This window comes from Aulostomus chinensis, chromosome 10, assembly GCF_037954235.1.
Source record: "Aulostomus chinensis isolate RoL2024-O1b breed Wild chromosome 10, RoL_Achi_v1.0, whole genome shotgun sequence".
In the NCBI taxonomy this organism is placed as follows: Eukaryota; Metazoa; Chordata; class Actinopteri; order Syngnathiformes; family Aulostomidae; genus Aulostomus; species Aulostomus chinensis.
In genome coordinates, this window is record NC_141329.1 from 20,303,807 (window position 1) to 20,327,696 (window position 23,890).

General features: G+C 40.9%; 2 protein-coding genes across 2 annotated transcripts in view; both read right to left on the reverse strand.

The window, feature by feature from the left end:
• Positions 1 to 8,104, reverse strand: part of dhx36 (DEAH (Asp-Glu-Ala-His) box polypeptide 36) — a 19,532-nt gene extending 11,428 nt beyond the window's left edge. Inside the window, exons 1-11 of the mRNA XM_086216348.1 lie at positions 7,551 to 8,104; positions 7,112 to 7,269; positions 6,864 to 6,965; positions 6,455 to 6,743; positions 6,310 to 6,348; positions 5,968 to 6,138; positions 5,767 to 5,846; positions 3,396 to 3,470; positions 1,922 to 2,088; positions 1,746 to 1,827; positions 1,505 to 1,645 (exon numbers count right to left, since the gene is read on the reverse strand). Coding sequence (XP_086072474.1) covers positions 1,505 to 1,645; positions 1,746 to 1,827; positions 1,922 to 2,088; positions 3,396 to 3,470; positions 5,767 to 5,846; positions 5,968 to 6,138; positions 6,310 to 6,348; positions 6,455 to 6,743; positions 6,864 to 6,965; positions 7,112 to 7,269; positions 7,551 to 7,802 — 1,556 coding nt within the window. The 5' untranslated portion in view covers positions 7,803 to 8,104. The remainder of the gene's footprint in view (positions 1 to 1,504; positions 1,646 to 1,745; positions 1,828 to 1,921; positions 2,089 to 3,395; positions 3,471 to 5,766; positions 5,847 to 5,967; positions 6,139 to 6,309; positions 6,349 to 6,454; positions 6,744 to 6,863; positions 6,966 to 7,111; positions 7,270 to 7,550) is intronic.
• A 2,415-nt stretch (positions 8,105 to 10,519) lies between these two features.
• On the reverse strand, positions 10,520 to 22,389 carry LOC147254800 (putative G protein-coupled receptor 149). Its single transcript, XM_086215209.1, has 5 exons — positions 20,959 to 22,389; positions 19,394 to 19,574; positions 18,572 to 19,068; positions 14,653 to 14,796; positions 10,520 to 13,397 (listed from the first exon to the last, which is right to left on the reverse strand). The coding sequence occupies exons 1-5, from the start codon at positions 21,931 to 21,933 to the stop codon at positions 12,891 to 12,893; spliced, it is 2,304 nt and encodes a 767-aa protein (XP_086071335.1). The 5' UTR covers positions 21,934 to 22,389; the 3' UTR covers positions 10,520 to 12,890.
• Between the last annotated feature and the right edge of the window lie 1,501 nt (positions 22,390 to 23,890).

A 23,890-nucleotide genomic window follows, 5' to 3' on the forward strand; every position in this document is an offset into this window, starting at 1 on the left:
CTCCTTGATGTAGCGTGTCATCACTATTGCTGTCCCTGGGTCGTTCATCCATGATAATTCTAGGTAACTCATTCCCGCTGGAAGCGTTTCAGCCAGGAATCAAAACAAACGGCACCTGTTCTGATGAATAATTCTAGCAGGTGTTTATGTGTAGGTGCACATTTATTAGGTGCCGTTTTCTAATCAGTATTCAGCACAAATTAATTTTCTATTTGGGTTGTTTTGACTGCATGTGCTTGGAGGCATTTTTCGGTTGATCTTTAATAGCTTCACCTTTTTGAAGGACCTTGAAAAATAACAAGTAATTAAAAAAAAAGAAAAAAAAAAAAGAGTGAGTACTAAAGACAAAATATTGCCCAGAAACAGTTTGGACTTTCAGTGGATTTACTCAGTCTCGTTACATTGTTTTGGGTTCATTTACGAACCATTTGACACGTGTTTATGTTTATAACAACACATGTCATAAAGCACATTTATTAAATCTACATTTCTCTAAAATGACTGGGTTACCTCTTCAAAAATAAAAAAATAAAAGTACAAAATAGCAGTAAGCAATGTAAGCATCATTCACTCCTTCACAAATTCACACTTCTGTTGATTTCATGAAGGATAAAAAGTTAATTGTGAACTGGATTGCAGCTGTTTGTTATTTTTAGAGTGGGTCATTCGATTAAAAGCTTTGAAAACAATATTTAAGAATATTTATCTGCATTGTAAAGTTAAAGTTGCGAAGAGAGGCACACTTTAACAGCATTGTCTCAGGAAATACTTTAGGAGACACGGCAGACACATATGATGGAGGTAGAGAGCAACCCTACCATGCAAATGTCTACATACTGTAGTTCCCAACCAATCACGCCGCTCCTTCCATGTTTAGCGGTGCAAAGCCTGGTGTGCTGCTATTTCAGACGTGCACACATTCCAACTCAGGAGAAGAGAGCACTCATCTGAGGAATTGGATCTCCTCGTCACCAGGTGAAGGCGCATGAACGTCTTGTTTATATAAGCAAGTGGCAGGAGTTCACTGAAGCCATCGGAGGTGAAGCAGGACCACACTGCAATGCCGCGCATCTTCTTGTCTGATAGATGCGCTCTTTAAATAGCACTTCACACATCACGCCATTGACCAAAGACCAGCTTCTTCCTGGTTTCATGTTTTCAGGTGTTCAAAAATACTAATTCGCCATGGTCATACCAGACCCCACCTCATTAACATATTAAGCACCTACCAGCGCAGGTGGAGTAAGGGTTTAATGGCTAGTAAAAGGGGGAGGGTGCTTGGTGCGAAAACATCATTTGCACCGGCTTGAAACTAGAAATGTTGAAACTGAAATGATGCTTGCGCTTGACCGAGCACCAGCTTCAGCCATGCTTCAAATAGGGAACCACATTCTTTTTTTCCCTTGTATGTGAGCATTAAACAGATTTAACAACCTATTTGCCACTGAAATAACAACAACCTCGCAGCTACTCCACCTCTCTCCTGCTGTTATCCCCCGCTCACCTGCCCTGTAGAGTGCGTGCATAAGCAGGCCAGCTCTCCTTGTATTCAGCCTCTTTCTCCTCCTTCTCAGCTCTGGAGTTGTGACCCTGCCAAAAGCCTCTTTTCCGTGAGGGGCGACGGTCCTGATTCTGGGGACAATAACTGGGAGAGAGAGAGAAACCAGGCCGCTCACATTAAGGTCCCAGTGTGGGATGTAATCACTCCATTTTAATCCATATGTCCGAGATTAGCATTATTCTACCTGGTAAGCTCCAAAACATCCTCAAGCAGAAACTCCTCCACTGGGAAAGTCAGTCCAGGAATGTGGATCATAGGACAGTTGTCTAGGGGGAGGTGACAGGCAATGATGAGGAGGATACCAATGAATCCCACAATTCATTATTTGAGGTGTGTAAAATCATTTTTAAAAGTATGTACCAAAATACTTGGAGAACTTCTCTGCATTGAGCGTGGCACTCATGAGGATGACCTTGAGGTCATCTCGGATGTTGAGCAAGTCCTTCACAATGATGAGGAGGACATCAGAATGCAGGCTTCTCTCGTGGATCTCATCCAAAACCAAGTGGCTGATGCTGGACAACAATCTGACACCAAGAGCAAGGGAAAATAATTATTTGTATTATTTTTTTCAATCAAAAAAAGGTCAAATGGCTTAAGGTTCTCACTTACCCTGATAAATAGTAATCTTGTATGTACAGGGACTATATTTACTACCACTACTGACTGTTATTTAACACATATAGTGTAATGTGTTATTGCTTCCCATTTAAATACTCCTAGGCTTCAATCATTTCTGCCTGAATAGATTTTACTTTTTATCTATTTATTTATTTACGGCAGCAGGACATGGTAAATGAACAAGAAAAAGTATGCTGATTTTTGTGTGTGTGTGAGTATGTATATGTGTGTGTGTGTGTGTGTGTGTGTGTGTGTGTGCGTGCAATAGGGCTCCCAATATATTGATCGCTGCGCTCTTAATCCCTGATGAAAGACAAGGTCTTAAACATTTGAGAGAATAACGGTTTAAATTCACTTTATCACAATTCTCATGACCGCGCAGGACAAAATGTGACAAACAGCAGTGGGATTAAGTGACTTGTGATTTTACATCCCAAAGCAAATGTCATGATATATACACTGATGAAAAAAAGCCTGACTATTCTCGCACACACGATATGTGTTCAGCGGACTAATTTTCAAGAGTAAGCATGATTCTTCAGATAACTCCTTTAACGGTTATCTATCTTTTGAAATGATGTCATATATTTTGCATGTGCACCTCCCTGCAGTTTGCCACTGGGATTTAAATGAGAATGTAACATTATGTCAGCTTTGTCATGAGCCCCTGTAAACAACGCTCATCTGCAATAATACACTGGATAACAGGATCTCGGGGCTGAAAGGTTAATGGATCACTAATGTGACGGCTGGACACCAACATCACACAGAAAGTAACGAGCGTAAACAAGCTGTATAGTGTAGACAGCCTGCTGCTCTGTAGAGAGAAGACACTACAACAACAACAAAAAAAAGCTAAAGTTGCAGCATTTTCTCAGTCTGCGGTAGTCCTAAAATGACTCACTAGACAGAAGCAAGACAGCGAGAAAATCTGGCACCTTCACTTAGTCTGTGAGTGAAGACACCAGAACACAAGGAAGAGTACGCAGGGATGAGTCAACAGAGCTGGCGTGTGTGTGTGTGTGTGTGCGTGTCCTTATTTTTTCTGGCTATGAGAATGAGGACCCATACTAATGCTTCTTCCACTGACAGTGGATTTAACCATAAATCAATGAGGATGAAGCAGAGTGACAGAGAGGGAATAAGAGAGGAGACAAGAGACAGCTGGAGCAGAGAGGGAGGGAGAGCAGCAGAAGGTTGGAGAAAGACTCACGGGTCTGAACGAAGCCACTGAAGAATAATGCCTGTTGTACAGTACAGGACCGAACCTTGTCTCCGTGGCAACCGGCTAAAAAATTGGAAAGAGGGAAAGAAAAGAGAGATTAATGAATTTCCAAAATATACAAATTGGAAGTTTATTTACTCTTAGCCAGGTCTCCATTATTAACTATCACAGATCTCAATGGGACATGCCTGGTTGAATAAAGGCTAAATAAATCAAAAATAAGTCCAAAGGAAAGTCAAAATGTTGCCATTAGAGGAGGGAATCACTGAGTGACTCATGATAATGTGCATCACCATACAACATTCAGCAGTAATAGATTCATTCTGAGACAAACGTGCGTTAACAGGGTTGAAAAAATACAAACCAAAGAGTAGGAATTAGAAAATGTATGCAGTAAATGGAAGTTTCGCCGTGACGGACAACTGAGATTGTGCTTTCAATGCAGATAAACGAACAATAAACAACAGTATGACACGTAAAGCTGATTTGCTTCTTAAACATCCGGTGTCACTGTCGTAATAATGCACCACATGAGGAAGAATTCATACATTTTGTCCCATACCGTGTTTCCATGAGTTGTTTTCTCTATCGCTCTTTTTTTTAAAGTTAGTTGCACATACGTGATTTCATAACTGCAATATCCTGGTACTCAACAGGGGTGCAAATCACAAATTATGATCGAAGCAACATTAATGTTTTATAAGGAACTCATCTAGACAGGTTTACAAAGTATTTCCATGTAATGTGTCATATAATTACACAACTAAAAAGAGCAACAACTAAAGAAAGTCCTTTATTCGTATTCACTGGTTGAATAACAGAGCAGAAGGACATCACCATGGTTCTCTACTTTCGTTTTTCTTATAACGACAGATTTTCATTAAACATAACAGCACAAAAGAGAAAACCAAAGAAAGGTAATTCAGCGACTGTCTGCGGGCATTGAGTTGTGAATTCACTGGTTTCCTACTCATGCAAACTAAAGTTAGCAATGAATAGACTGAATATGTTCTGCTGAAAATGATCTATTACAGTTTAGCAACGAAGTTGATTGTGGCGCTGCAACATTAACCATTATGTAACAAGGGAAGCTTGGCACTGACAAAAACTTTTCTTAAATGATTGGAGCCTAATTAAGTTCCACAATTTACCATTTCTCTCCCTCAAGGAGAGATATGAATCACAGCTGCAGCTCTAGTTTATCTGCTTTATACTCTGACCTTTACTGTGTATAACGCTTCTGAGTAAGCACAAGATAGTGTCAACAAACTGGTCTTCCAAAAATCCTTCATTTTAGTTCTGAAAAATAAGCCAGTGCTCACAGCCGAGAACCTGGACGATTGTCTACTTTTTTTAAAAAGAAATTACAGCATTATAAAATTATCTACACAATTTCACATTCTCTTCCTAATCATTTCAGTTCAGTTCCAAGGGAAAAAGAAGTGTCACCTCCATTGGCTTCAGCATCCTTCTCACACAAAAAAAGTCCAAATTATCTCAAAAATATTACACAGCAGGTCACTTGTTACTTAAATTGCCTGCAATTTAACATTATAAGGCATTTCTCTGCGTTTTAGCACTAAGTGCTTCCACTTTATTAGAGTGTGACTCCTGATATCTAGTATATATGCTGATATTGAGATTTGGGGGTAAAAGAAATAAAATCAGATATTAATATTGTTATTCTTCATACTCTGTGTAAAAGTACCGTTCTGACCCCAGTCTCTTCTGGATATATTCTACTGTATGAATGTGCTTTAATGGATCTGTCTTTTTCCAGTTCCTGTGGGCTCTTCAGCCAAAATGCTTCTCTGTGAAACGTTGTGCACAGAGTTGAACACTGATATAACATCCCTGGTTGTGTTGGCTGGCTAACGTTTGTGCTCAATCTTGTCTCTCCTGTTTCAGTCAATTCAGGAGAAAGGTCAGCACCTTCTGTTTTTTTTCTCTCGTTCTCTTTGAGTTGCTTGTTGCGGTTGGTTCTTTAGGAGATGGAGAGAGAGAGGACTCTCATTTTCAAGTTGTGCCAGAGTTTCCAGTAAGCCAGGTCATAACAAGTAGTGCCAGCAAAATGTACTTACAGTATCCAACAAAAAAAAAAGATCTCATTATGCAATATGGCCCAATTTAACAGTGTTATATTCATCTTGTTACCTCACTGATGTATGGGTGCGAGCAGAATTTTGGTGATGTCACACAACACTAATCAAAAGTGTAATGATGAGATATTTTAAGTGGAGTATATTGATCTATAGAGTGTTCATATCTGCACACATCAGCCAAAATACTCACCTATATAGCTCCATTTATACACACAATATATGTTATGCGTTTCATACATTAACAGAAACGTCCTCACCTCTGCAAGCGGATTTGGTAACCACATGAGTTTCCGTTGCCAACACTTTCTGCCCTCTCTGCGGCTACGCGCTCTGCTACCTGTGTGGTAGCACGTATACAGTCATTAAAGAGCGCAGAGATCTCGTCTACATCATCACCACAGCTGCTTTGCACACATTCTCCTGTACATTCAGACGGGCCAACCTAGAAGAGTACATACCGAAATGGCACTGATGCGGCGAGGCTGCGTGCAAACCACTCGGCACATTGAGCCCATGCCTCGGTTGATATGGTCGTCCAGAATGAACTGGGTAACCTGGGTGGTCTTTCCACAACCGGTCTCACCACTCACAACCAAGACTTGGTTCGAGTTGATCAGCCTCACCAGCTCCTGAGGGCAGAAGCGTATGAGACAGGCTGAGTATCATGAGTTGTGGTCAAGTGAAAAGGATGACAGAATAAGAAATTAAGAAGATAAAACAGGATGTATGGAGTCTGAATTGAAGGGAAAAAAATTAAGAAATTCAGACTCATAAGTGAGAAAGCAGAAATTGAAACGGACCTCTTTCTTCCCATACGATGGCAATTTTTCCCTGAATGTCTGAGGAGAAAGTGAATGAACATCAGTCAGTAATCAATAAGAGTCACAGAAAATGCCACCAAAACACTAACAACTGCTTTCACCCCATGTCACTTATTATTCTCACCAACATTTCCTTGTAGTTTGGGTCCATTTTCTTGCTCTTTAAATCGCTTTTTAATTTATCATCCAGTGAACTGTCTCTGGCCACTTCCTGCAGTAAAAACTCCAGATCCTTGTCTTTCCTTCTCAGTTCCTCTTTTTCCTCCTTCTCCTCCTCTTCCTCCTTCTCCTCTTCCCCTTCCTCCTCCTCCTCTTCCCCTTCCTCCTTCTCCTCCACCTCCTCTTCCTCCTGCTGCTCATCCTCATCCCACCTGTCGGGTGGCTCGTCTTTAACAACTGCCTGAGAGACATTACTAATAGAAAAAATAAGGGTAATTGGAGTAAACAGTGACTTGAAGCACAATCAAAGAACTGGTAGTTTGATTAAAGGAGCATGTGCTGTCCTGCGTTTGTTTCCTGGAACAGTTGGTTACCGTTGTAATTTACAGGTTGGTTTCATATGGGTTACATCTTCCTCTTCATCCTCAGATTTGATCTGCTGTTTTACTTCTTCAGGCACATCCTGATCAAAGTAACTGCATATAAAAGATATGAGAGTGGAACATCACCAACAAACAAATCTGGTAAAATACACACTTCATCCACTTACATCCAATGCGACATTACTGTTTCTTCATAGTACAAAGGTGTTCAAAAGTAAAACCTATGACAGATGTCTCACCAATGGCGATTTTCATTTGCAGCAGGACGCCAGCTGGCAGACACAGAGGCTCCAGTGTGTCCACCATCTCTCCCTCGACCAGGTTGGTCATTCTGGACTGAGTTTAATAGTTTGGTAATGTGTTGCTCCCTGGCCTCATCCATCTGGACCACTGCTCGCTGTTCATAGACATAGACAGGAGGTAGTGCTTAATAGTTGTTGTTTTTTGAAGGGCAGCCTGAAATGGATGATGGTTAATCAAATACAAGCTGGGTCTCTAAAGTCTACTCATAATTAACATTGTAACACAGCGTGACCAAACGTCCTGATTTGTTTTGTTTTTCTCTCTGCAGGTGCAGTAGTCATGGGGCTGGATTGAAAAGTCCTGCCCAAGAAGAAATCATATTATTCATATTAGCTCGCAAACTTCTGAGTTTTGACTATTAGCATGCAAACCTACCGATCTCCGCTCAGCCTGTTTCGTCCTCGCAGCTCCGTATCTTGCGTACCACAAGCCAATCTCACGACCCTTCAGGTGGGGTGGAGGACGTTCCCGTTGTCCACCACCTCCTTGGTCCTGGTCGAAGTTGGAACTGCGCCCCCTCGACCCACCTCCTCTGTCCCATCTTTCTCTGCTACCATCTCTGTACCCTCTTCCCCCTTTTCTGCCCCGTCTCCCACCTCCACCTCCACCGCCATATCCATAACTCATTCCGCCGGTCAGAAAGCGGCGAATACACAAATTAATCAAATATGTTCGGAATATCTTTCAACTCACGGTGTCTTCTGTCAGCAGGCTAACGCTAATGCTGCTTAGCTCTTCGGTGAATATGTCCAGCAAAAATTGGAATTAAAAAAATAAATCGATCAAACAACATATCAAACGTTACTAACATTCAATTATTTCACAACCAAACGTACAATTGAAATGTTTTCCGAGTGCTTCACTCACAATTTAAGCAAAAAATAATAAACGCTCGTTTCCATCCGGCATGTCGCACGACTTCAACGTCACTGTTGTCGCGTCATGAATATGACGTAGAACTCTGTGATTGGTTAATAAATAAACTCCAACATCGTTTTTCATGAGCAAAAATTAGAACAGCCTCAATAGATTTAATCTCAGGAGTTAGTTTATTAACTTTTACAATCTGTCTTTGATTTAATTAACAACATTTGATATTAAGGTGAAAAAAAGTTCAACTAAATTCAAGCAATATTAAGTCCCTTTCTTAGTAAGCTAATGTTACATAATGTATAAATTGATTCACTGCAAATCCAAGAATGAATTTGTAAAGCTGTAGACTGTGTTAATTTTAAAACAATGAGAGACTCATTTGTTTAGGGTCCACCATTTTGTGCTCCACCCTGATTCCAGCTTCCTTACACCTACCAAATATTTCCTCTAGGTGTGATTGTGAGTGTGAGTCCCCTTTGTTAACCCCTGAAACTCTCATCTTAGGTTTCGTCATTAGTGATACTCGCATCTTGGGTTTAAAGAAGTGACCCAGAATAATGTTGTCAAATTCAAACAGCCTTGTTTACAGAATGTATGCGCACAAAGAGAGACAGTCTGCGCTGTCAGTGTAATTTTTGTAAGTACCTCACCCCGCTCACAGCTCAGTGGAGCATTAAGGGATGACCTGTTGTCTAGGCCTTAAAGGTTACTGCCAACTGAAAAAGATCTACACTGACTGCTATGGTTTTTATCTCTTCAAGGGATTCAGGCTCTGTGGTAAATAACATCTATCAACTTTTTTTTTTTTCATTTTTAAAGTCTGCAGCCTTCCATCTAGGTCCTGTTCCACTCTGTTCCAAATGTGCTGTTATATCTACAGCTGGGAAGTATAATGAAAAATGGAACCCATCGTTCTAACCCATAATGCCCTTGATTATGACTTGTAAAATATAGCAATACTTCTTTCTACTTTATCGTAGTTTTGGCAGTAAATGACTCGCTTCCCAAGGCTGAATTCTTTATTAACAATTCATGTCTGGAAACAAAGCAAGTGCACTCTGCACTTAAGTTAACAAACTCTTTTCAATCAATAATTTGTTGTTTTTCCTCTGTTTTCTCAGTGTTGAGGTAGCTGGCAACAACAGTGTTTTCTCATTTCTGTTCTTCACACTTCGCTGACTCTGTTTGTTTTTGGGTGTTCACGCTCGCAGCAAACATCTAATTGGATCATACTCAAGACCGTGTTGTTTTGAATTAGTTGGAATATTAAATGAGTAAAAAATGTAGTTTTTGCATTTCTTTCTATTCTCTCTCATCTGTCGTCTCCGTATGTACACTGAATGAGAGACAAAAATAAACAAAGGGAATAGAAGGAGGGAATAAAGGCGCGAGGGGAGTAAATCCCACCCTCTGTGAACCTGCCCTTACATATCATGATTACCTACTTTTAAATGAAATTGCTTTCACACACACTTCCTCTCTCCTGTCATCATCATAGCAACTAACAAAGATATGATCTGCTTCATTTCATCATCTGTGAAATGAAAATGTGTGCACTGTGTCTAATTTCACAGCATCTGCCACGGTTTGTAATTTGTAAGAAAATCTTTTCCAGATTTTCTTTTTTTCTGGATGAACTGATTTGTTTTCACTTTGCATGATAAGACAAATCTTTGTTTTAGAAGAAAAAAAAACATTTTGAAGGAAAAATATTTATTACAATAGAGGAAATGGACAAATTATGAACCAAAAATATGCATCATTATTTTGAGGGCACTGTCAATGTCTTACCTTGTTTTTCTCATATAAAAATTGGAGTTAACAATCATGAGTTGGAATCAGTGTGAGTAGTGAAATAGAAATATGAGTACAAACAAATGAATATGAGGGGAAAGAGGATGGCTTCTCTGCACACACACACACACACACACACACACACACACACACCCTTCAATCCTCTCAGCTTTGCTGTGGATGTATGATTCTCTTATGCACCTCGTTTCCATCCCTTCAGAGCCACATGCGCTACATACAAATAATCCTACTGAATCATTTAAGAAAGTTCTTCTTCTCTCTATGTATGGAGGTGCATGCAGGCATATGCAGTCAGTGACTGATGCTGCAGTTTAACTGCAGCTTGATTATTCTTAACATAATCAAAGGCCGTGAGTGGGAGGTGAATGTCCTTGGATCAGAAATGAAAACTCGAAAAGGCCAGAATCTTTGAAAACTAAAATAATGCATTTGTCTGTGCCTGTGTTTCAATCTTCTTGTTCTTTTTCCTCAAAATGTCTCCCACTTCCTGCTTTTGTTTTTTCCATCCCTTCACTTTTCTACCATAATCTCTAAGTGTTGACATAGAGAAATATTTTAAATCATTTGTATCACATTAAATCACCAAAAATATACTACAATTTGAAGATATCAGCTGATTTAATTCTAGGGAGCATAAAAAATATCTAAGGAGGATTATTGTCATACAGCTTTAATGTAGATAATTATTGAACTTTATTTGCTTTTAAGATACACAATTTAGTCTCTGTGATTTGGATCAGTCCAGCTTGGCTGGCATGACTGATAAGACATACAAACACTTAAACAGATTTGTTTTTTATTCCTGTAATGCTTACAATCAAGTCAAACGACAGCTTATTGATCAACAAGGTTGATTAGATGCTGTTTAAAAGCGGGAAAGGTAACGATCTAGAAATTTCCCTTCTCTTTGGTTCCAGAGTTGCAGAGGTTAAAAACCTTTGGCATCATTTACTACTCATTTTAAAAGCAGGACATTGAATGCAACTTTACATTCATTATGATTCCTAGAGACAGACATTATTTTCATATTTTACCCAGGAGCACAGGAAGAAAAATGCACTGCAATTTTGATGGAGGCAGTTTTCCGCTATGAATCTTTAATGACAACATTCTTCAGGAGGATGGGACATGTTGCTGTTGATGAAGTGGGCTCGCTTTCCAGGACATTTTCAAAAGCCTGCAAATGAAGTCCTTAAAGTGCAGATGATGTATCAACTGCAAAAACAACCAACATAAAGACACCACAATAAATCAGACTTAAATACATTTATATTCTACAATTTGTCCAAACTATTTTACAGCTGTTTGTAGACTTTCATGTAAATGTGCATATATTGAAAGTCCAGCTGAAAACGGTGTGTCTAAATCATGTATAAGGAATTACTTCCACGTGAAATAGAACACAAAAGCAAAAATTTATATTGCGTGAAATCTGAGTGAATCATAACATGAGGTGGGTGAGGCACTGACGGGATTGAACCATCTGTCGGGGAGTGAGAGATGAAGCCATCTTGGGCTCCAACGATGAAGCAGAATTCTGTAAATTGCGTGGCACAGTATCAGGAGCCTTCACAGATCACAATTTCATCAACACGAACAACAATTTTCGACCTGTGGCCCATAACCATGATATTTTGGGGGAAAAAGGGGTTCGAATAAGCGAACAGAGGACACCAAGATGCACAGTGAACCGTTGTAGTTTTGCTAGCTAGCTTAATCGTAGTTCATACACATGCCAATAAAATCAATCGACGATTAATGGATGGATGGATGGACACCATGATATTTGTTGATATTCTATCTATTTCACAGGAATAGAAACCAGATGGATTTGGATATATACCACTAATAGATTTTTGTCTTTTTGTGGTCTGTATTGTTGAAAAGATGAAGGATGTGTGCTAAAAATACTTCTTCTTTTTTTTAATTCAGCTTGTATGTATTGATAATATCTTGAAGGAGAATAAAGATGTATACACTTGTGTTTAGGGTCCATGTAACCATTCAAAATGCTATAGAAATATATAATACTAGTCATTAAAAACAGGATTCCAGACCACAGTTAACATACATAGAAAATGAGAGGGCTGTGTTGGTTACTAATTGGTTGGGCGGTAAATTGAGTGAGCAAAGAGATGATTCTCAAAGTGGCCCTGGAATCTACATTCATATGCTGCATATATACTGTAGTAAAATATGCACACTGTCACTAATTTAAATTGCAATGAATACGCAAAAAAAATAGAACAAAAATGGAAAACCACTCTACCTAAGTATCCCTTTACACTCCTCTGTCATAATCACTCCTGTTTTACATTTCCAGAATGGGTATGGTCTCCGTCTTATCTGATTGTGTAATGGACACTAAGCAGCAGGTAAGAGGGAAATACACAATAATGAAAACAAATCAGCAGAGTAAACACATTCATATGAGAGGTACACATATGTGAACACCTTTGGCAGCTGGTGTCATAAACTATTAATCTCATACAATCAGAACCCTAGCCTGAACAGGCAAGGCTACTCTTGTAAGCAAAACACAGTGAAATGCACAGCACAAAAGAATGAGTCAGACACATAGGTCAGGTGGACCCGCCCCTCACAGCTGAGTCATCAGTGACATAGTCTTCATGTCAGAAATGTGACCGTCGCATTGCCCCACCTTTTTCCCATCTCACTGCATCTCTTTCTTTAGCTGTATCTCTTTTGATGATGATAGTCTGCCATATGGTGAAAGTCTTGGCAGGGATATTGATGCACTGCTGGAATACTGCCCCCCCCCCCCATTTCATTTGGCTCTGTCTCTCAATCTTTTCTTTGCCCCAATTTAATATGACATCTCTGCTTATAAGGCCTGATCTTTCTCTGACAACTCCACAGGAAGAGGGAAGAGGATGTGTCCACGTGTAAACAAACCAACAAACAGACTAATATAATTTAGGTCACTTGTCAGTTTAATTAAGGTTGGGACCAGTAAGAAGTAAATTTGGAATGATTACGACATCTCTTAACTTCTGACACCTCCCTTCACTCTTCTGTGTCTCCAGTTTGCTTTCGGTAGGCTTCATTGAGCAGCTGTATTTCCTCGCGATATCCCGTGCTCCCCTGTGTCTGACGCCGGCTGTTCTGCCGGTGCGCCTCAACAGTGTCGGGTATAGTGATATTGATGGTCTCTGATTCTGGGTTGCCGCTGCCAGGGATGAGCAGTGAGTAGGAAGCTGTCTCGCCTAGGTCACATGAGACAAATCGGTTTTCTCTACGTGAGTAACGCAGCGACGGTGAGCGGGCATGGGTGGAGGACTGGCTGATGTTGGAGATAATGGAGACACTGTCCATGGCCTCCTCATTGTCACATATCTCCAGAACCTCCAGGTGGATCTTGACGTTGGTGTCTCCCACACCTGAACCTATACCCAGTCCAATTTCCATGCCCATTCCCACACCGCTGATGTTCGCATCTCCAGTCTGGCCCTGTGATGCTGCATCATCTGCACTGGGCTCATGCCCAACAGATTTGGAGCGGTACACCTCCACCTATGAGACAAAAGGAGGTTAATTATACAGCTAAAACATAAAGAGCCCAGTCAGGTCACAGTATAGTTCAACCCAAATCAACACGCCTTTGTTATGCAGTCAACTACTCATTTCCCACAAAATAGTAAAGATCTTGATCAGCCAGGCTAGAATTCATGCATTTACTTTGGAATTAAGTGAAAAAAGGACAACTTTAATTTGCAGGATACATAGCGATAAGGTTATATTGCCTATTTGTGACCATGGAAGATACAGAAATTACAGTGGCGAAACTCTGTGGCATTTACATGACATGCAATGTAAGAAGGTAAGTAACAGCTGAGCCTCTACATCCACTCACAACTTTCATTCCCCACAGAGACCATATTAAATGAAAGAAACACATTTGTCATCACGTAGTCATTGTTCCCTTCCAGTTTTAGTTTATATCCATCTTTGTCCCAGCTTGTAATATCTGCTGTAAGGAGTACACATTTTAAAGGTGTTTTTAAAATGGTTTTCTGATGAAAGAGGACTTGTCATTATTTCGACATGTGTGATTACTGTGAGCGATTTTGGTCGGAAATATGCCGTCTCCATCATTATTACAGAGGACTGATTGAGAGCTCACATGGTGCAGCATCAATCACTTAAAGCTTAACATCGGTCATGAGGCTGTAATTCACAAGCAGACAAATAGGAGGACCCCTGTCCTGGTTGATATTCAGGGAGAGGAAGAGAAGATGGTGAACTAAAATTCTACACGGGACTCACGACAGCGAAGCTCTTTTCAGGAGGGGACGGATCAGACTGTTCTCCCTGAGGAATTCAGCATTGTGTTCTTCAGGGTCCTGCACACATCTGCTATTATTCTATAATCCAGCTCAGTTTTGACCTTTTTTTAATCTGCGTAAATGCCATACAATGGTGCGAAATATTTTTTACGTGAATGCTTGAATTACGTCCGTAAAAACATGCTGCGCAGTCTCAGTGACCCTGACCTTTGACAGCCGTCAGTTCATTTTTGAGTCCAAGTGAGCGTAGCTTCCAAATATGAAGGAATTCCCTCGAGGTCTTCCTGAAATATCACGTTCACAAGGCCAAACTTGCTTTTTGACCTTGACCTTTGCCTGCTAAGATGTAATCAGTTCATCCCGTGTTTCACGTGTATTTATTGTGTCTATGAAAACTGGGACAGATGGAATGGGGGTGGGGGGGGGGGCATAATGTCTTCAGCCCCAGCTGTTGCCTACACAGAAGCATTAAGTGCTGTTACCTTTTTGGCATTGTTGGGGGAGATTTTGAGTCCATCACTGCTGACCTCATAGGTGGAGAGAGAGAGGGTCTTCCCTGTTGGAGCTTGCAGAGATACTGTGCCCTGGAAGGCGCACAGAGGGATTGACAAACCGCCTGATGACCGCTACATGAAAAAAAAATAAAAAAATTCCGTTAACATCAAAAATATCTATCATAGGTCTGATTAATTGATAAATACTATTATTCACATCATTAAATCCTATTTGGCTACTCAGCATATTTTTACAAGAAAGGATAAATCTTCTGATGCTTTACATGAGATAACCTTTTCTCATCCTCTGTTCAAAGTAATTGATACGTGACCAACAATTCCCATACCACGAGATAATGAGGCTTACATAAGAGCCCTGTCAACCGTAGTTTGCGAACCAAATGAGATGTTTGCGCTTCATGGGTTAAGCTGTTACCAGAGACCTTTCAACTTCACAGCAAAAGAGAAAAAAAAGGATGGGAAAATATGGTGCAATGGTGAAATGATCAAAGACATCACTGGCTGATGTTCTGTCAACTAAAGTAATGAATAGTCTCGGGTCATTAATTCAATTTATATTCTACAAATTAGCCTATTTTGCAGGGTTTATTTATAGTGTTCCATATTTTTCTAATCACATTTTATTACGTTTCTGTGAATATTATTTCACCCTACGTTGCATCAAAGTGAACGACTGTCAACATGGTGCGCTTCAGGAAGCGCATTAGCAGAGGGAAGGAGAACCATCCTGCGCTGTCGCAGTAGGGAGACAACGGCAGGTCTCATTAAGCCCTATAAATTATTTAGACTAGCTCAATGGAATGATCTGATTGTGACAGTGACGCACATTATAAAAAAAACCAAAAAAACAAAACAAGTGTATTTCAATGTTTTGTTTTCCCTGACACTGGGTCTTTGCATCGTTGGGAATAAAAAGAAAAGAGATGGAGAGACTGCAATGTCTAACTGGAAACACATTGTCAAGCAAATTAAATAATGCTTAGAAACCCATTAGAGTGGGAATTACAGTAATGGGCATGTGCGTTTGTGTCCATGTGTGTATATGTGTGTGTGTGTGTGTGTGTGTATGCTATTTCAGGGGACATAAACCACATTTAAAGTGATACATCCCTCAAAAATAATCATTTATATGCACCATTAAAGATTTTGAGTGCATGAGGATGTTTTTCTCCTTCGATTCCCCTGAATCTAGAATTCAGACATATAAGCAACTTTTTTTTTTTTTTTTTTTTTTTTTTTACTGGAAGCTAATGGAAACCTAAGATTAAAAGCAACAACCTACCTAAAACATCTCTTTATAAACTCTGAAAGTCACAATCTAGGTTTTCTTCATCCAGTTGTATAGTCAATACTTCACGAACACCTAAACAGTTCTGATTTCTCACTCTACGCCGTGAGCGTGACTATGCACGTGTATGTGACATCTCGCCTCCCATCTCTTTCATCCATCTGCTGCAGGAATGCCATCAGTCCTGGCCAATAAATGAATGAAAAAAAAACTTTATGAATTCAAAACATCTAATGGTAAGTGATAAATATATGATCACTTTAGGGTGACGTATCGCTTTAAGGCCAGTCGGATAACAAGTGCTATCAGGGAAACAATGTGTATCTAATTAGTAAAACTGGTAATGCAAGTATTGGTCAGGATAAGTCTCATGTCCCTGTGACATAAATAATCACATTTTAGAGTGATTAAATTAGGATTAGATTGATTGGATAATGTGATTGTAGAGTACCTTTCTGGGAAATGGATGCAAGTCACTGTTGGGATGGAAACATGATAAAACTTTAGTCCAACATTTTAAGGTATTTACACTAAAGTGATCCAGCTCTTCTGATTTCCTTCTACATTCAACTTGAATTGATGTTTCATTTTCATTCAGTTTCATTCATTTGTTCTTGGATGGGTAACAAGGCTTTCAGTTCCCTACATCTGAATGAATGCACATTAATATGTCTCTGTTTCCCCCCCAGGGAGAAGGCTTGCAAACGTGCCTCCGGCTCTGTGCTCGCTAACAAAGAGTATAAAGTCACAGGGAGGGTAAAGATGTCTTTCAACTCTAATTCCGCCTCTCCCTGTGGATGCTGAAGGCCGGAGGGGTTGACAGTAAGAAGGAGAGGTGATTGGTAATGACATCTAGCCTGCTAATGAGGAGCAAAGCAGCAAAAATAGACTTTCAATCTTAAAGTACTTAGGATTTTCATTTTCTCACTTTTACCGAATACATTTTCGAGTCCCCGATTGCAAATACTGTAACTGCAACCCCAATCAAGGAATATAGCCAACAGGAACACACTGTAACAAGCTCCTTCCTGTGAAACCGAGAAGTAGGACACACAAACCAATACACACGCCAGCAGTGAGTATCTTAGACTTATACATGATGCAAATAGAGTGCCAAAGCCAATCTGTTGATGCGTGCTCCTTGGATTTTCCACCCTCTGGTGATTTTCAAACCGAAACATTTCAGACTTATAAGTAGAGCACAGACAGAGCGGAAGAGAGACAGAGAGGGAATGCATGTGTTTGTGTGTGGGCACGAGGATGTGTTGGTTTTTTTAAGCGTCTTTTTGTGTCACAGCTTGATTTGACATTGCAACTGGTTAATAGTGTTATTGTTTTAAAACTCCAAATGAGTGCATTTGTCATTTTCAAAGGTAATGCCTGTGGCTCTGCTACTGTTGAATATTCTCTCCTCTGTATCTTAATGCCAGGATATGTTGCTCATTGAGCCATAACTGTTTTTGCCTTTGTTTAACAGTTCAATTGGGTCAAAACAAAAGAAGAAAACAAAAGAAAGAAAGAAAGAAAGAAAGAAAGAAAGAAAGAAAGAAAGAAAGAAAGAAAGAAAGAAAGAAAGAAAGAAAGAAAGAAACAGAGAGAACTAAGCCTGTGGTAAAACAAGAGCACATCATGTCAACTACAATGAAAGAAACAGATTAAAATGGATTAGAGTTTGCGAGGCTATGTGTTCTTCACCAACTGTCTTGGGCTGTATTGTTTATGTGTTGACCTAAAGGTCTACTGGGCCGAGATACTTTTAGTAACTGAGTGAATGAAACCTCGGCGTAAACATGTATGCAGGTAATTGTGTATATGTAGATGTAGAATGAGCAGCTTATATACAGTGTGTCTAGACATGGATTCTTAAAATTTGTCATTCAATATCACGCATGAAGGACACACAAAATGCTGACAAACACACATAGGGAAACTGCTATTAAGTCTGCCAAAAACACTAAATCAGTGAACAGAGCTGCAGCCTTTTGAGCTGCTCTGTTGAGTAGTCATGACAGGATATTTCATATTGAAAGACAGACATTTCTTACTAGAATGGAGTGGACCCGCAGATAGTATCTTGATCAACAACTGCATTAGCTCAAACTGTGGTTTGAAGAGGAGATGAGATGAGAGGCGAGGAGAGGGGATGAGGGGAGAGGAGTGGACGGGTGTGCATGCATGGTTCCAAATCTTTCAGCTTGATAATCAAGAGGTGTAGTCACAGATGCAGAAAAACAAACAAACAGGAAGTTAGACAATCATCTAAATGGACAATTGCACAAAGATGCATACACATCTAAAGACGACATCCTAACCCCCCAGCTGTGTGTTGGTCTGTACCTAACACGAAAAGTGCAATAAAGGAGCATTTAATTTCCTTTTGGACAAAGTGTAAACATAGACAGGGAGATTAAAATCCATTTGACTCCTTAATGATCAACTCTAGAATACATCAGCCTATGTTGCAGTGGCTTTTCACTCATATAGAAGAGCAAAAGGTTTGACTGAGTGTGGAACAATCAGTTCATGCCAGTCTTGAACCACAAAATGACAAATATACAGTAAGTTATGCCAAGTTTGTTTGTCATCACGACAGTGTACCTGTCTGGGTGTTCTCTCTGATTTACTCCGGCACCACTCCCAGTCTGTCAACTCGATTTTTCGACACTCTTCATGTGAAAGCCTCCTCTCTGACCCCTCGAAAACTGATGAGGTGTCGGTGAGATTGTGATCCTGTTCTTGGTGAGAGGGCAGGGGAGGGACACAGCGGAAATCATCACCGTCTCCATGGTTCTCCTCAGGGGGTGGAGGACAATCAGCCAGGGCCTCTCCTCTGCCCGCTACAGCTTCTAACAGGTCTGCATGAGAGGAGCTGTCCACAGGACCTGTAGTGCTGAAATCAAAATTGGGCCCCAAGCTGGAGAGTCCACCACTCTCTAACGCATCAAGACGGGTGTTAGGGAAGTCACAGTTAAAGAGGCTGTGATAGGCCGGCTTCTCGGTAGGTGGACTGTGATGAGTAATGGCAGCGTGGGATAACTTATACACTCCGTAGCCTTGTTGAAAAGAAAGGTTGAACTCAAATCTTCTTTTCATATCTGTGGAATAAATGGAGAGTTATTACTTTCAATCAAATCTAACAGATGAACAAAGTTTCATATCACACTGGGAGTTAGGGGTTCTTCAAGTTGACACAATACTTCAATACAACAATACTTGTTATTTTTTGTCAGTTAATTCACGTAAAGCTAAATATACAAGGCTGGCTCTTTCTGAATTCTGGAGTAACAAAGACTTCATTCAGTTTTTTGGGGGGCTATTTATGTTAACCTGAAAGGAAAAATACACATTTTGAATAACGAATCGCTTTGAAAGACGTGTGCTGTAAAATCTTTCGGGATATCTTTTATCCTTCTTTGCTACCTGAGGGATCCTGCGTTGGATCACGTTTGCAGTTAATGAAGCAGCCACAGGGCATGTGGATCCAGCGCTTAGAAAGCACAAACAGAGGTGTGACTGCAGGGGCAAGCAAAGTGAGAAAGAAGCTCAGCGTCTCCAGGGATGAGCTGCGCACGTTCACTGCATGCCGCACCAACACTAAAGTCTGTGAATGAAAAGAAAGGGGAGAGGATTTCACTGAAGTATCAGTGATTCAGGATGCATGAGGATGTTGTGTGTGTGTGTGTGTGTGTGTGTGTGTGTGTGTGTGTTTGGGGGGGTCATGAATGAAAAGACATCACACAGATTCTTCTTACTTTTCTTTTTGTTTTGTTTTGTAATGATCTGTGATTTCAGTCAAAATGCAAAATGCTGCATCATCCTATACTGCGCGTGGGTTGAAATGTTGAAAATGCTGCATAAATAATAATCTATACTCAGCCACTTGGCCTTGCAACAGGTGCAGCACTGTGCAGTTGGCCTTGAAGGTTCTCTAGAAAATATTATCGCCTACCTGTAAGTGGAGTTTGAAGAAATGAATAAAACGGAAACCTCTTCTTGGGCAAGACATGACTGCTTGGACTCGGTTCTAAACTAACTTTTTTGTATTCATCCTTTTCAGTGTTGCACATTGGTTTGCCAATTCTGTTTGCACACTGTTCTCTTCTGGCAGAGCTGTATTTTTTACACTGAAAAAATTCTTTGTTTTTATTGAGAGGGAACAAATGTTGTATCAGCCGCAGTCGCAATGTTGCAATCATTCAGGAGATTTGAGAATACAATGAATGCTTTTCTTTGGGTGTTACTTAAACCTGCTATGGCGGTGGTGGCGGGGGGGGGGGGGGGGGGGGGGACTCTGGTACTAATTCATATTCTTTAGAGTCAAAGTTGACTGAACTTCGAAAGAAACCACAATGTGACTGTCAGCCTCAGAGATGAATTCATCCAGCATGTTAGACCCTCCAAAGTTGCCTCCATAAAAAAATCCAAGATACCTCAAGGATATTTTTCCTTTTAACACATTTCTATTCTGATTTACATATTTTTGCATCACTTTCTCATAGATTTCCCACAATGTAAATATATAAGTTAAAAGAATAATGGAAACGAGAGCCACTTTTGAATTGAATAATATGCTTCGTATCTCTTTGTTGCGACTGACTTCTGGGTAAAATTTAGTTAGTAAAAAAATTGCAGCATATTAATAATTCCAACATTCAACAATAGAATAACTATAACACATCACACAACAACAGACACAGTAAGGTTGGACGAGTGTGTGTGTGTGTGTGTGTGTGTGTGTGTGTGTGTGTGTGTGTGTGTGTGTGGTGGGTGGGAGTGGCATAAGGATTAGACTCCCAGTTGGGAGTTCTTTCATGTGAAGACAGTTCTAAGACACTAGTCTGAAATGAACATTCATACTCAACATGTTCTCACTCATACTCACACATTTGAATTTAGGCTATATTTGGGGTATTTGAAGATGACAGCTATTTCTGAAGGCTGCTGCTTTAAGTGTGTCCTTTCTTTTTAATCATCATGCAGCTTACCATCATTGGCATCCATAAAATAACTCGGACGAACGCCAATATCATGGAGAAGCGCTTTTGTGCAAAAACCACCGGTGTGTCCCCGACAGCAGCTGTCCTCTGCCCGCTGGTTGACACCGGAGACACCACGCTGTTCTCTCTGTCCCTGAGCTCTGACCCGGTCCCGCGTGAACTCGGACTCAGTTCGTTGTAGGCACCGAAACTTTTGTTCAGAGTCTCCCGGGAGAAAGACTGGATATCACAGAGGGGAGCAGACCCACTCAGTCCCCTCGCCATCTCCAGATAGCTTGGGCACAGTAAAGTCCTCTGGGGCTCTCTGGAGCACAGCAGCTGGTAGGTGAGAGGGATAAAGAAAAACAACAAGCCGCAAAAACATATGGAGTATAAAAAGAAAAGCAGTAGGATGTAAAAACTCTCAGTTTCTGGGAAACACCCGAGAACAGCCGGCGTAAAGCTGCCCCACCCGCACAAAGGTAGCACACTAACGGCCAGGCTGACCGCCCACACACCGGCTATGGCCCACATCACTCTCAGGGGCCGGCGGACAGACTGCAGAACTCCAAATCTCTTGGTGACATAAAAAGTGTAGGCTGCGATCAGACAAGCCTTCATGTTACTCGAAACCCCCTGGAACACGTAGAGAAGTCCGGATAAAGCGCACAAGCCGGCCGACCCTCCACCTCCATCTCTCTCCCACTGCAGGAGCATGAAGAGGGAGAGAGGGATCACACTGAGCAGGTCGTCCACCGACATGGAAGCCACAATGAGACATAGAGATGTTTTCCTCCTCATCCGGAGCAGAGAGAGGAGAGAATACACACCCCCGATAACAGTAGCGGCCGCGATGGTTACGCACAAGCCGAAAAGCATCAGGCGGATTTGCCTCTCCACCTCCGAGGGGTCTGCTTGCTCGTAGGTGGCCGTGGAAAGGTAGCTCTGGTTGGGCGCCGGGGGGCTCTGATGCGTCGTGGACATCTTCAGTGGGTGACTTCTTTACCTCTTTTGGCACTTTTGAATGCTCAAATAAGATTCGTTAACCTATAAAGTTTATCGCGCTGAAAAAAAATATTTACACAGCCAGCTCTGCATTTCTCAAAACAAATAAACAAACACAAAAATCAGATAGGAGAGATGATGAGAGAAACAAAGCGCAGCATCCCTCTCTGATCCGACGCACGCGCAACCAGATCTGGTCCTTTGCAAGCGGATCCTCCGGATAGAATGCTGGCAGACACTTCTGCTCACCGTCCAAACCGCGCAAACGGGGCAGCTCTCGTTTCCAGCTGCCGATTTACGCACTGTCGTCATCACCGTTTCCTCTCACGGCAGTCATGTGGGGCTGGCCCAGAACGCTGGCAAGTGTGTGTACGGCTGTGGGACCGGTCCGATGTCCCCCACCACTACTAGTAACCATTAGCTCTGTATGAGGATCATTTCACCACAACCGAATACCAATGAGAAAAAAAAACAAAACTTCATTCTATTTGGAGAAAAATGACCATCTACACAATCAGGTTTGTCTTTGCCACACTGTCTTTCAATTCAAAAACCTTTAATGGAGCTGAGGGACTAAATAGAGGAATAAGTGAAACACTAATTAGATTTAGAGTGGCATCCTGTGACCACGTGGTGCTTTCAGACCGAAAACTGAATAAATTCACTTTATTTTATTTTATTTTACCCTGAGGATCAAATCCGTCTGACTGGGGCATTCCTGACAAGGAGCACAGGAGGATGAATGGACATTGTGTTCACATGTTTGAAATAATTATTGGATGACATTTTAATCAAAACACTACTAGATATAAGACTAATGCCATATACTGGATGTGGTGGTGTGTGGCTGCGTGTACCTCATATCCTAATGTGGCCTTGTCTTGTCCTTCCCAGCGGTGTTCAAGGATTTTTCAGGCTGAAGGACTCACAGTTTGTTTAGATGGTTCAAGGCTGTAGATACATCTGTAGAAAAAATGCCACATAGTGGTCCGACGAATCACCGCAGACAGATATTTGGACCATTGCCCTTTATGTAAATCATCATGGTGACACTCCACGCTTAGGCCATTATGTTCTCACTCAATCCGTGATATCAGCAAGCATGGATGCACAGCTTGTTTCCCCTTGTGCAACATATATCGACGTGAAAGTAAACATGACTGTAAATGCCTCTGACTTCAGGTCGGGTAATTAAATTTGAGTTGGGACTAAATGACTTACAGGCAGACTAATGACTCAACTCTCTCTGGGGCTATGAGGGACACAGAGGAACATAAGAGGACAATACGCAATCCTCATGGGTGTACACACACACACACACACACACACACAAACAAAACGACTGAGCTCACACATCAAGGTGACCTACTTTGTGTGTGCGTAAATGTTGGAGCAAGAGTTTGCTCATGTGTGCATATGAGGAAAAAAACTGTGTGTGTGTGTGTGCATCCATGTTTAGCGTCTCTGTGTGTATCAGATGAGAAGTTCATTGTAATGAAACAGGATCTGATAGAAAAGATGAAAAAGCCATCACTCTGTCACAACACATCCCATCAGTGTGTGTTTTTTTTCCTACGGAGGAAAGATTCACACTGCATTTTATGTCATGGGGGATGAAAAGATGGATGGGAGATGAGAAGAGATGACAAATAAGTGGCATATTAGATACAAGAATTTGGTTGTTTCCCGTTGGTTTTAAAATCAAGTACCAGTGTAGGTATGCATGATAAAAACACAACCTTACATGGAGTGAAATATTTAGAAATAAGCCACTGAAAATCACTGGAACATGAACAGCTATAATCCTGTCAAATCACATCCCTCACCCACGAATACGTAATTAGCTCTTCTAACTAAAGGAGAAAGTAGAAGACAAGCATATTTTTCCTAATATCTTTCCCACACAGAAGAGTACTACAGTTAAAACACTTCATTT